The sequence below is a fragment of the Notechis scutatus genome, chromosome 4, assembly GCF_049901735.1.
Source record: "Notechis scutatus isolate UNSWTSFEM ecotype Mainland chromosome 4, rNotScu1.2, whole genome shotgun sequence".
Taxonomy (NCBI): Eukaryota; Metazoa; Chordata; class Lepidosauria; order Squamata; family Elapidae; genus Notechis; species Notechis scutatus.
Window position 1 is genome coordinate 145,357,609 of NC_142012.1, and position 18,217 is coordinate 145,375,825.

The following is an 18,217-nucleotide window of genomic DNA, read 5'->3' on the forward strand; positions in this document are numbered from 1 at the left end:
ACTTGCATTACAGAATTTTCACCTACATTAAAAAATCTGGGAAAAACTATTTTAAAATTTAGTCTCTGGAACTTGAAATCTATATATGCTCAAACATGAGTAAATATTGTCTGATATGGAAAAATGTAGTAGTTAGACAAATGGTGTTTCAACTCTGACTGTTCAATAATGCACAGAAGTATGATCCAAGCACCTCTTTGGGAACCATTAAGGGACCTTTTTAAGTTCATGGAACTGCTTGAAAAGCCATTCCTGTTTGTTGCATAGTCATGCATAAACAAAAATTCTATTGTTACCGCCAGAAAAAGTGGTTGAGGGCAAACACACATGCAGAGGCAATCACATGCCGTTTCTGAAGCAAACAAATGCAGCTGCAGATCACTTCAAAGAGAACGAAGCACCCTTTCAAATGCTTTGCATAGTCCTAGCTCTCCAGTACACATTATTGTGGATAAACAACTGTATTTTCATATACAAATGGAAGTGAGTGAATGTCCACTTAATAATGCAGACTGGAACAACTAGTAACCAACAACACTAGACTAAACAACTGCCTCGATCTCATCTTCTGCAATAGTTTGAATTTAATTTACGGAATACAAACTAAAGAACCCTTTTCCAGTAGCGACCACAATATGATTGACTTTTGTCTCAACATACGTCCACACAAAAATCACCACAATGATGTAATTCCCAATTGTAACTTCAAAAAAGGCAACTATGATCTTATACACAACGATCTCTCATCCCTTGATTGGCAATCTCTATTCACTGGATGCAATACTGTTGAAGACCATTACAACATATTTTTACTTGAAGTCAAAAGAGTCATCAAACTATATGTACCAACAACAACTCCCAAAACAAAACAAAAAAGCAGATTACCCATATCAATAAGGAAACTTCAATCCAAAAAGAGATCACTCTGGCGGAAAAACAAATCTGGTCACGTTGCCAATTTCAAAAACCGATACAAAAATTTATGCCACCAGATAAAGACCGAATGCACCAATTATCACATTAAACAAGAGGAAAACCTTCTAAGCACCAATTCCACCCGTGCTTTTTACAATTTTGTAAACAACAAACTAAAAGACTCAAGGTCCATCCCTCCCTTGATAGGACCTGATGGTAAAGACTGCAACGACGACACCATTAAAGCCAACATCTTTAACACATTCTTCGGCTCAGTATTTGTAAACAGCAATGGATCATGCCCAGTATTTCCTAGCCGTACCACAGATAACAACAATGATCTAATACATATCGATTTCACAGAAGACAATGTTGAAAAAGCACTACGCAACCTAAAACCATCTCTATCTATTGGACCGGATGGAATATGTGCCTACTTCTTAAGAAAGCTATCCACTGCCATAGCCAAACCTCTAAGCATAATCTTTGAAAAATCTTTCAGAACCAGCTCCTTGCCTAACCTATGGTCAGAAGCCACAGTCATCCCCATCTTCAAAAGGGAGACCCAAGCCTAGTTGAAAATTACAGGCCAATCTCCTTATGCTGCGTCACCTGTAAAGTCATGGAATCAATTATTAACCAATCCATCATCCTTCACTTAGAGACAAATAACCTACTCTCCAATAAACAATTTGGTTTCAGAAAAAAACTATCCTGTAATCTGCAACTCTTACACTGCAAAAACATATGGACGACACAACTCGACCAGGGCAAAGCAATAGATGCAATCTACATAGACTTATGTAAAGCCTTTGATTCAGTGGTACACGACAAACTACTCCTAAAAATAAAATCCTATGGTATCTCTGGACAAGTGAATAACTGGATAGAAGCATTCCTGTCAAACAGACAACAAATGGTCAAAATCGGGAGCGTACTATCAAATCCAGTACCTGTCAATAGTGGTGTTCCCCAAGGCAGTGTTCTAGGACCAACTCTCTTCATACTCTACATAAACGACCTCTGTGATCATATTAAGAGCAATTGCGTTCTCTTCGCTGATGATGTAAAGCTGTTCAATACCACAGACAATACTGCTACCCTACAAAAAGATCTTGACTATGTATCAGAGTGGTCAAACAAATGGCAACTTCAAATCTCAACAAATAAATGCTCTGTCTTACATATTGGCAAAAAAATCAGAAAATAAAATACAAGCTGAATAGTCAAGATCTTGTTGATGACTCAAGCTCTGTAAAGGACCTTGGAATACTCACCTCTAATGATCTAAGTGCTAGAGCCCACTGCAACTACATAGCCAAAAAGGCATTAAGAGTTGTTAACCTAATCCTACGTAGCTTTTTCTCTGGTAATATCACACTACTAACCAGAGCATACAAAACATTTGCTAGACCAATACTCGAATACAGTTCATCAGTCTGGAACCCACACTACGTATCTGATATTAGCACAATTGAGAAAGTCCAGAAATATTTCACAAGAAGAGTTCTCCACTCCTCTACTCGTTGTAGAATACCTTATGCCACCAGACTTGAAATTCTAGAACTTGAAAACCTTGAATTACGCCGTCTTCGGTCTGACTTAAGCATGGTATATAAAATCATACATTGCAATGTCCTACCTGTCAATGAATACTTCAGCTTCAACCATAACAACACAAGAGCACACAATAGATACAAACTCAAAGTAAACCGCACCAAACTTGATTGCAGGAAATACGACTTCAGCAATAGAGTGGTCAATGTCTGGAATACTCTACCCGACTCTGTAGTTTCTTCCCCAAACCCCCAAAACTTTAACCTTAGACTGTCTACTATTGACCTCACCCCTTTCCTAAGAGGTCTGTAGGGGGCGTGCATAAGCGCACCAACGTGCCTACCGTCCCTGTCCTATTGTTTCTCTTATTCTTTTATTTTTCTTATATGTACCCATTTCATGTATTCACAACTATGTATACATTTATACTTATTATCTTGTAAACAATTGGCAAATCAAATAAATAAATAAATAAAAAATAAATAAATAAATATACAGTAGCATATATGACTATAGTGATGAACACAAATTCAGACATACATTGGTCTAATTTTCAAAACTCTCTGTAAGAAATTGATTCTTTTTATTTTTCTTATATGTATCCATTTCATGTATTCATAACTATGTTTATACTTATACCTGTTATCTTATAATTGCTTGACAAAATAAAAAAAATAAAAAATAAAATAACTTTAGGTCTCTGCCATGAGATAGCTGTCCCTTTCTTGCAATTGGCTATTTGGGGGAGCTTGTTGAAAGGTTCTTGCAGGATTGTTCAGCTATCATTCACAGTTATCTTTCACCGAAGAATGGTATTGTCATCAACCTAGGATGCCTGTGTTCTACCAACCTTTGAGACTGAGGCACATGAAGCCATAAAAGAGGAAGGGGACACCTGCTTACCCAGTCAAATCAGCTGAATTAACTCTGGCAAGCAAAGCGATGACAGATGTGGCAACTGGATCACTCTCACATTTATACCACGAACACAAATTCTCACCAGCCTATGGTTGGCAACCAAATATTTTGGGCTAGTTTCTCTGATAGTTGGACCAATATATTAAATATAAACATGGCGTCTTTTAGCTTATCACAAATATTAAAATGCTACATCATAGGATCTTAGAATAAAAAGTTGAGAGGTTTGAATTTACCTGCATTCCAAACTTGTGTTGTTTTTCAGCTGTTGGATGAGATGTTTAGCTACAGCAGTGAAACTGTTACTCATACGATAAATATCTCTGCTTTGGATACCCAAGATGTTGGAGAAGATATCAGTGATGTATTTGATCTCCAACAAAATGATATGATGGAAAGAATGTTCCATGTTGGCCAGCTGATTAACCAAATAGATCAGACAAATCCGAGCCCGTTCCTATTTAGAAAAATAAATGGAGTTTAAAATAGATAATACTGTTAAAAAGTTGAGTTAGCATTGTTTGAGGAAAGAAGTGGGTGTGGAGAGAATCCAGAGCTATTTTGCTAATTCTTTTCAGTTCACTTTTTAAAATGGTACATTATTATGGTGCTAAATAAACATGCCGTACAGAGAGGGAAACTTTTATCCAAATACAGAAACATACATTTAGAACTTGTTTAAAATTTTAAAAATATACATGGTTTTCACTAGCTTCCCCCAATCTTTTCTTTATTGTACAGGAGCTAAATATAATGGAAAAAGTTGGGAAAAGATGAACTATAAAAGATGGATGTTGGGTTTCAGGAACAAATACAAATAATTGGAGAAAGGCAGATAATCTGGCCTGTACCAGGAAGGGTGGTGTAAGTAACAACTAGCATTTTGAACGTTACTCCTAATAGGAGTCAGTACAGCTCAAGAAGTAGTGGTGTTGCATGGATGTAGCAAGGTCCCCCCGCAACTACAGGTGCCATTGCATTCTTTGGGTATCCAAAGCAGATATATTTATCATATGAGTAACAGTTACACTGCTGTCGCTAAACATCTCACTCAACAGCTGAAAAACAACACAAGTTTGGAATGCAAGTAAATTGCATTTTAGACTAACTGCAGCTTTTGAGTGGTTTTCAAGGGTAGTCCCAAATAGATCACCTTGATATTTCATCACCTGCCAACAGATAGGTTTATAAGAAGTACGGCTTTTTTTAAAGGGACAAAATATGAGTGTAACGGTTACACAGTTTATATGTTTTCATGTAACAGCAGACTTTATAAAGTAGGCTAGATATCTTATTATGGGTGTATGAAGCAAAAATTAAATGCTACTTCAAACATTCAGTAGTGAATGAACATGTTGCAATGAAGATCAAGTCCTATAGAATCTGGATGTCAAATACAGCTTACAAATAGAGATTTCTGCGAATACAAAACCGTGCCCCCCATGCACACCCACAGCTGGAAGCTTCTCAATCCAACCTAGAAGTAAGGAGAACTCTCTGAACAGTGAGAACAATTAATCAATGAAATAGCTTGTTTCCTGAAGTTGTGGGTCCTCCATCATGGGAGAATTTTTTTTAAAAAATAGAACAACCTAGGCAGAACAACTGAGATGATATAAGGTCTCCTGCCTTAAGCAGAGGTTGGATTAGAATACCTCCAAGGTCTCTTCCAGGGGTGGGCTGCTGGGGGTTTGCAGGGGTTCGGGAGAGCCCCTAGCTAAGATTCTGTGCAGTTCAGAGAATCCCCAAATCCCACTCCTGGCTGGCCCTGCTCACCCCACCCCTCCCCACCCAGGAATCCCTACGCAGCCTGTTTTAGATGCAGAGGCTTGGGGCGGAGGCTTGGGGAGGATGAAAAATAGGTCTCCTGGAAGTTCAGGAAGGCTGGAAATGGGCCTGTTTCCAGCTTCCAAAGGGCCTCCAGAGCCTGGGGAGGCCATTTTCAGCTTCCTGGAGGCTCAAGGAAAACCCCTGGAGCCCGGTGAACAGTGGTGGTATGCTACCGGTTTGGCCCTGTTCTGCCAAGCCGGTAGCGGCGATGAGCAGCGAGACCAAACTCGTTCTCTCCGCTGCTCTGCTGTTGGGCCCGCCCACCTGGGCTCCCATACTCACTTTTATCTTCTACTTTTGAAGTGCATCTGCTTTGCATGGCACAGAAGAGTGCCACACGGCAGCTGCTGAAGCGACCGGGAGAGTTCAGGCTTGCAGGAGGTGAGTTGGAACACCTTTGCGCCTGCGCAAATGCCTTTGCACCTGCGCAAAGTGCATGTTTGGTGTGCATGTGCAGGCAAAGTATGTGCATACACACAAAGTGTGCCCACCAAGCAATGCCCACCGAACCAGTGGTAAAAGTTTTTGAATCCCACCACTGCCAGGGAAGTGGGAAAATGCCCCCCATCATGGTGCAGGAGGCCTACTAGGCTATGCCCACCATGGCCACACCCACCCAGCAACTGGGCAGAGAACCCTTTGCTAAAATTTTTGAAGCCCACCCCATGTCTCTTCCTTTCCTATGATCCAATGTTCTATTCCACTCAGCAACAAAAAATACTAATTAAGTGGGGAAAATATTTCTAGCATGAAAAGCTATTCCTATTCTTTTTTTTTTTTTTTTAAAAAAAAGAATGATTGGAATAAGACACCAAATTAAAAATCTTTGTATTTAAATAATAGTTAACAAATATGAATCAAAAGTAAAGATTTTATGTTCTCTCAGCTGCAAGTGGTAGATGATACCATCAGAGAAATCAGTAAGAAAATAAAAGTGTAATGAGAATTTTAAAAAAGCTATTTCCTATTTGTAATTGACCCATGTGGGAGAAAAAATTTTCATCAGTGATTTTCCACTTTGATCCAGCCAGGAGAGATCAATAAGCATTGAAATTCTGCTGCTCGTTTCCAGGTGTTAAAGAATAGTAATTGCACTTTCATAGGATATACAATTAATAAGCAAACTCAAACCTCCAAATTTCTCTCATCAACTCGAGAGTCTTCTCTTTAGCATAACAAGATTGAAAAATTCCTGGTAAAAATGATGTTTGGATTTTATCTAGTATTGTTATTGTAGGCTGATTTTGGGGGGATGGAAGAACATGTTTATATTCTTTATAGGAAGCAGATTTTCCATTTTCATGGTATTATAGTCACATTTGTTTATTGGCAAATGTGGTTAGCATAAAAACTAATTAAAATGTCTCATTTTGTTGTACTGTATAAAAATATTAGGAAACAACAGAAGAAAAAGAAGGGTAAACCTAAATTCAGTCTTGGGAAATTTATTGTCATTTCAGTGAAATAATCAGGGTGTTTTAAAGGCTGCTGATTTTTTACTTTAGAGAAGTTATTAAATGATCATTACATTGTGTTAAAATTCCAGCACAATGATCCTTCTAACATTAAATAAAACTGTGCTTTTACCAAAATAACAGAAATGAAGCCAAAACTGCACAAAGGATCCCTTCTTTATTGCCTCTTTTTATTTGTCTTTTTAAAGGTGAGCCCAGAGTTAGAATGACTGAAGAGGCAACAAACAATGTCAGTTGCCAAGGCCACATACGTCTGATGAGAATTTCAAAGGATTCGGATGTGCATCTTTCCAACATACAACAGCTGCTTGGAACAGCAAAATGTCTTGGGCAAGTTCGAGGTCAGCTTACAAATAAGATTTAAATTATACTTCAGCAGATATATTTAACTCTCTGGAGTAAATTTAGATTAAATTAGTGTTGTATTGTTCTGTTGAAGTTAATGGGACTGGAACTGTAGTTGCAGAAATACACCTAGAGGGCACCAGATTAGGGAATGTGATTTTTTGTGTGCAGTGATTTAAATGGGTTGAAGAACGGTTGATTAAATTTTGATCCAATTTTACTATCAGTACAATATCAACAGTACTGGCATATTTGTTTGTTCAGTGGTACCAGCACAATTGAGCCCAAAATTTATGTTGCTAAGAGAAATTTGTTAAGTGATGTTTAACCCATTTTATGACTTTTCTTACCACATTTGTTAAGTGAATCATTGCAGTTATTAAGTTAGTAACACAATTGTTAAGTGAATCCGGCTTCCCCATTGATTTTTGTCAGAAGGTTACAAAAGGTGATCAAATGACCACAGGTTATTGCAAGCATCCAAATGTAAATAACACGACCACGAGGATGCTGCAACAGTCATAAGTATGGGAAATGGTCATGTCCCTTTTTACTTACACTTCATATAAAAGAGCTCTTGGATATATATATATATATATATATATATATATATATATATATATATATATATATATATATATATATATATATATATATATATATATATATCTATCCATGTCTTATTAAATAATGCATTTGATTGGGAAGTTATAAGTAGCCACTCTAACGGTATTTCTCTTCATCATTTAATAAGACATGGATTTGGATAAAATACTCATGAGCTAATTTATGCCTTAAAAAGCAAATTTAGAAACATTATCACTAAAATAAATATTTGTATCTCTCTGCAGTCAGAAAGATTGTGATTAGTGGAGTTTGCGTGCTATCGTTCATTTTACAATTTCAAAAATCCTATTCTTTTTTGAGTTCTGAAATTATTACATAGTCCGCCAGTAGAGAGCACTCTAAATTGAGGAATGTCATTCAACAGCCAAGTAGAAAACAGTTATCTATAAAAGAAGATGCTCTGTCACCTTAATTAACATTTCTTCAATGTATAGTTCAGTTGTTAAATTGATTAGAAGTGAAAGGCTTATAAATATTTGTTTTATTTTCTGAATTTATTGGTACTGTGTGTGAGTATACTGCAAGCTGTTTTAAAAGAATTTATTTGCAGGAAGGTTTCCAAATGAAGACATATTTTAATTAAAAAATATCCATGGAACAATTTTTGCCACAAAAATGAAGACAGTCAGGCATGGTAGAGTTATTTCATGAACTGTAGACGTGGTTTAGTTTTCATGAATTAGTGGAATAAATATGGATTTTCATGAAAATGGTTATAATTTAAAGAGAATGCAGACCTCACTAATTCTTATAAACAAAACTTGAAAACCTTGTGGAATTGGCGCTTTCTACTAGAATTTTTGGATAAATCTTTGAAAATGATGGAAGAACATTTAACCCAAATCCTATTTCTTCTTCCAATTCTGATACAAGATCTGGTTTCCCAAGTGAATATGGCCCAGCCATTCTTGAAGAACATTTCAGCTTGGATTAAAATTTTATATTATATATCAATGTCATTAAAGTAAAAATATCATACTATTTTAAAAAGCAGATTAGTCAGAATAGTTTATTGGTTGGTCTGAAGAAAGCTTGAGATCTGATTTATTGATTGTACAGTATTAAGCTGGTATTGACTCTTTGTAAGCACATTGACCTTCTCCAGAATGATCTATCCTTTAGATACTTGCACCTATTACAAAAAGTAATGGAGTCCATCTACCTTGCTGTTAATTGTCTTCCCCCCCCCTTTCCTTCCACTGATAGTAAAATTGGATCAAAATTTAATCAACCGTTCTTCAACCCATTTAAATCACTGCACACAAAAAATACACCATTATGGACTTCTCATGGGAGATGGTCTTCACAGAATATGTCCAGAATATAATAATTTGAACTTAGTGATTTGTGCTCCAGTAAGAATTCTGGATTGATTTGTTTATATGTGCATTTGTTAACTTTTTGGGCTATTTATGGGGTTCTTTCCAATATCAAAATTCAAAAACATCAATATTCTTTCTATCCTGCTTCTTCAAAGTCCAGCTTTCACATTCATATAGTGTCATAGAGAAAACCATTGCCTGAATGATTTTTCCCAGGCCTTCATTGCTATCTTACTAAATGCTAGTATATGGTTTTGCCTTTGCAAGTAAAGAGACACTGAAGCATATTGATGCTACTTCAGGTAAATCTTCTGCTTTCAGAACGGGGAAACTCTCTCTCTGCCTTCTCCTCTCTCCAATAATCACAAGCAAATGGAAATCTGAAGAACACCTGGATCAGATCTCCTTTCTTCCCATTTTCTTCTTCTTTTGGGGGAGGAAAACAAGCAAGACGAACAGGGATGCTGGGAATCAGCCAACTGACAGTCATCTATTCCAAATAAAACTGCTGCCTAAGATTTGGGGGAAGCCAGACAGAATCCTTGGCTTGGGATCATACTGGCAAGTTATCATGATGGGAATGTAACCAAATGAAATACTGAATGCACTGGATTAGAAATAGTATCCTGCATGACGCAAACAGTTCATTATATCCAGAGCTATAGATTCTAGGATTGAGAGACAGAATTTGCTATAGGGAAATTGGAGGGATATACTGCACAGATGGACACAAATAAGTAATTAATCCATTGGTTGATTACTTCCATTTCCTACAATGAACAGGAGCCAATCTGGAATGTTGGAAAATAATAACTTTGACTTTTTAGGGATAAATTAATCAACTGTACAGGGAACTTACTCTCCCAATTTATGGGCTTTGATCCAGAATGTCCTTTGCACGAATGGACATTCTTTCTTTCTATACATATGGTGTCTCAAATTTCTACAAGTATTATATCTAGTACCATTCCTGGAAGGAATTAAGGAATTAAGGGGATGCAGCAGGAGGGAGATGGAAGAAGCTCCACTGGGTCAATAGAAATCTAATGCACTTTTCCAAGTCATAGTTGTCAGGATCGGTACAATTAGAATCAATAAGGGATATTTCATTCCATGTCTAAAATACAATGGTGGATGTATTGTGATTACTTGGTAATGGAGCCTCTGAGAATCAGGTACTAATGCATTGGAAAAACACACTAATATTTGTGAATGATTATTTCAACTGTCATTTGAATGTTAGTTCAAACAGATCTGATAATCATTTTGAAGATAGTCAGTGGTAGTGGTTAAGGCAGCAGACTACAAACCAGAAAACCGTAAGCTCTCTCAAAGCCTGCTGAGTACCCATAAGCAATGGTGCAATTCAACTGGTGTAACAACCGATTCGATGAGTGCATGCTTCATGCGCGTGCACAGCATTTAGAAAAGATAATTTTTAGCTATAATATTTACCTTCTGCTGCATCCCCGATGAGTAAAACAGCTGATGCACAGCAAACCGCTCTGCCACATGAATCAGCTGTGCTCAAAAACAAGGAAATAAAGCACAGGAAAAGGGCAGGGGCAGGTGGGCAGGGCCAAATGATCACTGGAACTACCAGTTCACCCAAATTCATTTGAACCGGTAGAATCTCACCCCTGCACATAAGCCAGTCACTCTCTCAGGACTAGGAAGCAGGCAATGGCAAATCACTTCTGAAATCTTGCTAATAAAATTGCAGGGACTTATCAAGGCAATCACCAAGAATCCACACTGATTCAAGATCAAGGCAGCAAAAGAAAGAAAGAAAGAAAGAAAGAAAGAAAGAAAGAAAGAAAGAAAGAAAGAAAGAAAGAAAGAAAGAAAGAAAGAAAGAAAGAAAGAAAGACCCAAAACAAAATACTTTAGAGAAAACAAGGAAGCCCAGAAAGTAGTAAAGAATAAATCTGTCAGTTTTAATTTCTTCTATATTCAAAATTTCAAATATTCACTTTCTTTTTCCTCTATACATGTAGGTACTGGGCATTTTGATCAGCAAAGAAACAAGTTGAATAATCTCAGCCAACTCTACCAAAAGAAGAACAAAAGCAGAAGAAAGAATAGATAGTAACACAGAAATGATAGAGCTATAAAGAACTTGGGAAGGGCATCTTCTCCAAGAAAGTATTTTGTCTGTTGGTTTATTTGTCAAATTTATATGGCCGCCCATTTTAACCAAACAACTTGGGGCAGCTAACAGTAACATAGATGTTATATAATATAACTCAAAAAATTACAAAGAAACCTCATTGTTTGTTTTATAAAAGACATAGATGAGGCATTATTAAAGTGTTTCTAACAGTGTAATGGCAGAACATTTATACCAAGCTGTACAACACTTTGACCCCAATATCTAAGGAAGAAAGCCCTTCCAAGAAGCCAGGAGGACTAGACTCATCTTAGGAACAATGTTGTTCCACAGAGCGGACACCCTCACAGAGAAGGCATGTCTTCTAGGTCCCATCAGTTAACATTGCTTCCGGGAAGGAACCCATAGCATACCCACCCTGCAGCACTTGGTAGGATGACCAAAAACCAGTAGAGATAGGTGGTCTCTCAAATAGCCATCCCCACATCATGTAGGCCCTTAAAGATAAAAAAAAACCAAGCACCATCAGTTCTGACATCTGATAAGGAGAAAGTTTGGAAGAGGAGAGGATGAAATGAACATGGATGGATAAAATGGAAGGAGGGAGGAAGATTTCTTTTGATTCTGATCTATCTCTTCTTGACAGATTTTAAGAAGAAAGGGACAGAAAGGGAAGATAGCAAGAATGAAGCTCTCTTCTTAGTGCTGATAAGACTCTTCTGACAGATTAAGGACAATGGAATCGGATTTTTTTGTAATGGAGAAATTGCTTTGATGTCAAAAACATTTCCAGAGAATATTAATTAGCCAGGATAAATTCTAAAGCATTTGTAAATGACAGCAGTTTAAACAGGATAACTATTATGTAAAAGCTTAAACAGAAGACCACACAGGATATTCCAGGAAACAGTACGGCAGTTAAAATGTGAACACTGAAATGCAATCGAGTTTTAGTTTATTTAAACTTGCAATCAGTTCAAACAATATTAATGCCATTAAAGACAAAGTTTTTCTACAGCTTCTTATGTCATATATGCACACGGTCCAGTATATAAACTACAGAAATACCATTCCACTAACCTCATCACTAAACAGCAGTTAAAACAAATAGGAGAAACCATCTTTCTTCCAGCCCTTTAGGAAAGTTTAAAAATCTCTGAAAACAAATCCAATCCAAATTAAGTACACCTAAGCCCAGTGGTTAGCATGGTCCCTATGCAAGATGTAGTTACTGTGTATTCATTAAAATGTGGCCTTTTCACAGTGTGGGGTTGCCCCTAAAGAAGTAGATCCATGACTCTTCATGCAGGGCTTACAGAAGCTGTAATCAGGGAAACTTTGCCCAGCTATGGCCAGATCGAATCTTACTCAGAGTTTTAGGACTTTGGATTGATAAACCATGCCCTCATCATCACCCATCTGAACTACACAATACATTTTGAAGACCACTCAGAAGCTTCACTTGATCCAAAGTACAGAAGCCCAGTTGGTAGAGGGTACTTACTGACATGAATGAATTATCGCTGTGCTTTGGGGCCTGCCCTGGACCCTTATTAATCTCTAAATACAATTCAAAATGCTGATTTTGACTTTAAAAACCCTATACGCCAATGGTTCTTAAACTGCTTGACCCAATAATCCATTTTCCAGTCCCAAATAATGTCAATAGTCCCACAAAAAACCTTTCTGGATACTCAACTCAAAAACAAGCAATTACAAATTGCTCTATTATACCCAGGATATTCCCAAAATATATCCTTAGGGATAACAACCCCCAGTGAAGAACCACAACAGATGCTTTGGCATTGGGAGTACTTGCAGGACCATCTTCTCTAACCAATTTCAATCTGCTCAACTCAAGATGGCCTAGGAGAACCTACTTTTGGTTACCATTAGGTGCCCAAGGTTGTAGGGTTCTGCTGCTTCTGCTGCTGCTGTACAATTTGAAATACTTCCATCCAGAAGTTTGATCACCCCCCCAAAATTATTCTATTATTTTCTATAATTAATTTAAATAATGAAACTATTTTGTAACTATTTCAGGGAATTGAAATGACATTATCAGTTATAATATGATTGATTAGTTTTGCATAATTAAGCTTAACTAATGGATGTTTATTCATAATAAGGACATTTTTAATAATTTTATTTAATGAATGTAAACTATCAAGAGTCTCCTTTAATTACGGAGGATACAAGTAAAATGAATGAAGAAATGAATGAATGAATGAATATTTAACTATGCACACTCATTTTAAGCCTCATATGCATGGAAAGGCACTTTTATTAAAAGATCCTTCATTTTTCTGTGCTCTTAGATACTGGTTACTTCTTGCCATATTGTGGACCATATCTAATACAAAGCATAGTAACATTTTACTAAATTACTTTTGTTTAGTCCTAGGAAGCCGGGCCTTCAAATTTGGAAGCAGGCCATTTATCAGAAAGCTGATAGCCTGTCTTCTAGCAATGATTACATTCTCATACAGTAAAGATTTATTACTTCATTGTTTACTTATTCATCTAGTAAGATTTATTATCACATGACAATCTGCAGATTAAGCCATTGCGGTTCATTCTACAGGATAATAAAATATTATCACTCAAAGTTATAGTTTTGCAGACAAAAAACAATATTCACAAATATTTCTAGAGATACAATCTTAATAACAAATGCATACATTAAGCTAGAATTAAGAAAACTTAATCAAAATGCTGCAGAATTAAAATGCTGCTTCTGCAAAGAAGCTGAAAAAACATCTAATTAGCTCTGCAAAATAGATCACAGAGACTAACTACAAGCCACAGCATGACAAAGTAGAGTAGCAACAATGGTGCACTAGAATATCTGCGGGGGGGACGGGGGGACACGGGACCCTTTAGCCTGCAAGCAAAAATTGGTGAAACCACATAACAGACAAAGTAGTATAAAGTGAAAAGGCTACAACAGTATGGGACTTTAGAATTCGGACAAGAACCTGCCACACAACACCCCCAAATATAACAATTGTCGATATGAAAGGGGGAAAAAAAGTCTAGCTAGTGGATATTGCAGTATTTGGAGACAGCAGAATAGAAGAGAAAGAACTGGAGAAAACCACAAAGTACAAGGATCTGCAAATAAGAGTAGAAGGTTTGAGGCAAAAGAAAGCAAAGATAGTATCAATAATAATGAGTGTTTTGGGTATAATTCCAAAACATCTGGAGCAGCACTTGGCATTAACATCATTGGCATTAACAAAATCACCATCAGTCAACTGCAAAAGGGAGCCTTACTTGGAACAGGTTATGTCCTGCAACAATACTTTTAACACCATCAAACAACGACATCTCCCCTTTTCAGGTCCTTTATTTTTATTTATTTTATTTATTTTTTATTTTATTTATTTTATCAAGCAATTATAAGATAACAGGTATAAGTATAAACATAGTTATGGATACATGAAATGGATACATATAAGAAAAATAAAGAAGAAACAATAAAAAAGAAACAATAGGACAGGAATGGTAGGCACGTTGTTGCGCTTATGCACGCCCCCAACAGACGTCTTAGGAAAGGGGTGAGGTCAATAGTTGACAGTCTAAGGTTAAAGTTTTTGGGGTTTGGGGAAGAAACCGCAGAGTCAGGTAGAGTATTCCAGACATTTACTACTTTGTTGCTGAAGTCGTATTTCCTGCAATCAAGTTTGGTGCGGTTAACCTTGAGTTTGTATCTATTGTGTGCTCTTGTATTGTTATGGTTGAAACTGAAGTATTCATTGACAGGTAGGACATTGCAATGTATAATTTTATATACTATACTTAGATCAGACCGAAGGCGGTGTAGTTCTAGGTTTTCTAGGTCTAGAATTTCAAGTCTGGTGGCATAAAGTATTCTGCAACAAGAAGAGGAGTGGAGAAGTCTTCTTGTGAAATATTTCTGGACTTTCTCAACTGTGTTAATATCAGATATGTAATGTGGGTTCCGGACTGATGAGCTGTATTCAAGTATTGGTCTAGCAAATGTTTTGTATGCTCTCATTAGTAGTGTGATATTACCAGAGAAAAAGCTAAGTAGGATTAGGTTAACAACTCTTAATGCCTTTTTGGCTATGTAGTTACAATGGGCTCTAGCACTTAAATCATTAGAGATGAGAACTCCAAGGTCCTTGACAGAGTTTGGATCATCAACAAGGTCTTAACTATTCAGCTTGTATTTTATTTTCTGATTTATTTATTTTTTGCCAATATGTAAGACAGAGCATTTATTTGTTGAGATTTGAAATTGTCATTTGTTTGACCATTCTGATACATAATCGAGGTCTTTTTGAAGGGTAGCAGGATTGTCTGTGGTGTTGAATAGCTTTACATTGTCAGTGAAGAGTATGCAGTTGCTCTTAATATGATCACAGAAATCATTTATGTAGAGTATGAAGAGAGTTGATCCTAGAACACTGCCCTGGGGGACACCACTGTTGACAGGTACAGAATTTGATAGGACACTCCCAATTTTGACCATTTGTTGTCTGTTTGACAGGAATGCTTCTATCCAGTTATGCAGGTGTCCAGAGATACCATAAGATTTTAGTTTTAGGAGTAGTTTGTCCTGTGCCACTGAATCAAAGGCTTTACAGAAGTCTATGTAGATTGCGTCTATTGTTTTGCCCTGGTCGAGTTGTGTAGTCCATATGTTTTTGCAGTGTAGGAGTTGCAGATTACAGGATAGTTTTTTTCTGAAACCAAATTGTTTATTAGAGAGTAGGTTGTTTGTCTCTAAGTGGAGGATAATGGATTGGTTAATAATTGATTCCATGACTTTACAGGTGACACAGCATAAGGAGATTGGTCTGTAATTTTCAACTAGGCTGGGATCTCCCTTTTTGAAGATACGGATGACTGTGGCTTGTGACCATAGTTTTGGCAAGGAGCTGGTCCTGAAAGATTTTTCAAAGATTATGCTTAGAGGTTCGGCTATGGCAGCTTTTTTAGGATAGCATTTTTAAGAAGTAGGCACATATTCCATCTGGTCCAATAGATAGAGATGGTTTTAGATTACGTAGTGCTTTTTCAACTTTGTCTTCACAACGTTGAAATACTGAGTCCTTCACAATGTTGTTGTGAAGGACTCGGTAGCTGAATAAAATCCAGTCTAAAAGTCTGTCTGACTGTGCGACTAACCATAATAATATTGTTTCATGTTTCAGGAAAATAGAGTAACATATTACATATTATAATAAAAACTTAACAAGAAATCAAAGCTAGGGGGCTTTGACAGAATTCCATTCACCCACTTTTGCCAGGCAGCTATGTGAGACCCTAGAACAGCATACTGTATATTACATCTCTTTGCCACAAGCTGCATTGGTTGCCACTTGCCAGTTTCCTTTTTGGTCCAATTGGTGCTGGTTTTGACCTTTAAAGCCCTTCATCAGACAAGGCTGGGTTATTTGAGAGATCACTTTCTTCCAATTATAACTGTCATCCAGTGAAGTCCAGCAGAAGAGATATGCTGCCAGTCTTGTCTGTGAAACAATTTCATCTGGTGGGACACCGTCCCCATCTCTCACACACATACACCCTGTGTGAAATTGGCTCTATCCTTGACATCCTTCCAGAAATCATGGCTGTGTCATCAGGCCTCAGGATCTCAAGGAAATGGTGATTTCATGAGATGACTACATTGTTTTTAGAATCAATTCTCTCCATTATCTGTTATTAATAATATTGTTAAAGTCTTTTAATTACAGGTTTTTTTTAACAGTTGGATTTTATGACTGCTTTTATTTTAAGCCCCATAGTCACTTTATTGTGAAATGGGAGTCTACATAAGTAAGATAAATGACAGACAGACAGATAGATGATAGATTTATAAATTAGAGATTCACCCAAGGTTTTGTGGCCCTTGATATATTTATATTTTTGAAAAAGTAGTTATCACTTGTGATGGACTTTGCCTATACAAATAGTGAATGTTGCAATGAAGACAAGAACTCTGCATTTTGAAAAGGACTAGGAAGAATTATATCACATCTCATACAAGCACAGTATTTTTCTCCTGTTAATTAAAGTATCCACATCAATTTTCAGTGTTCTAAAAAAAGATATTGCTATTGCTTATTCAAGGGTGGCTTTAATGAGTTAATTCCTTAAAGCAGCCACATTTTTTTCCAGGCTTATGCTCACAACGGTGCTTGGATTGTATGAGATCTGAAGCATTTTGTCCTAATAATTTTCAGAGCGTTCACAGCTCTCAGTGGTGTATTAACCATGAAGCAGACTAAGTACGTGCTTAGGGCATCAGGCCCAAAGGGGGCACCACAAAACTTTTATGTAGCCTAAGCTTGTCTTCGTTTGTACAAAGGAGGGGGACACCAAGATTTGTCAGTGCTTAGGGAACAAGTGGGCATTAATCCACCACTGACAGCTATAACAGCCTCTGTCATGACATGCTTTTCCAGTGAGCAAGCTGCTGAGGCTAAAAAAACAAATTGCATATCAAATTATATACAAGACAAAGTTTATACACCCACACCACACTCAAACACACCTACATCCTAAACTTTATCATATAAACACATCCTAGAATAAATGATTTTGAAGCTGGAATATAGTCTTTAGTTATACCCATTGAACAAATAGAACATTTCTCGTGAACATTAAAATTTAAGGTGTGGCAACCGTTATCAATAAAATTCAAGAAATTTTTTTCATGATGTGATAGATGAACCCACTTTCTTGTTTGAATTTGCAGTGTGGGGGAAAACTTTAGTAAATTGAGACGCATTTTTGGGAAATGCTTGCATTTAATAGGTTCCACTTGTTTTCTGGCTATAATCAAGTGTGGTTCCTTCTAGTTATTTAAGGAAGGACATTGTAATTCAGCTGCATGTAATTCTTAAGAGTGAAATCTCTACACAAGTGCAGTTTACAACAACTAATATATCCAGAGGAAAATTAATATAAGCCTTGATAAACCTAACAGATTTAATATCTTTGTGACAAACAAAATACACTTAAACCAAGAATGATCTATTAGTAGTACAAAGTGCTTAGCATGCTATTGTATATAAAAAAGGGTATAAAACTCTTAAGGAAAATTCAAGAAAAGAATTGATTGCATTCTGTTTTGAGTGAAAGTG

General features: G+C 36.7%; 1 protein-coding gene across 1 annotated transcript in view; it reads right to left on the reverse strand.

Moving 5' to 3' along the window:
- Nucleotides 1-18,217, reverse strand: part of VEPH1 (ventricular zone expressed PH domain containing 1) — a 124,281-nt gene that overhangs the window by 64,211 nt on the left and 41,853 nt on the right. Inside the window, exon 6 of the mRNA XM_087965231.1 lies at nt 3,627-3,847. Coding sequence (XP_087821357.1) covers nt 3,627-3,847 — 221 coding nt within the window. The remainder of the gene's footprint in view (nt 1-3,626; nt 3,848-18,217) is intronic.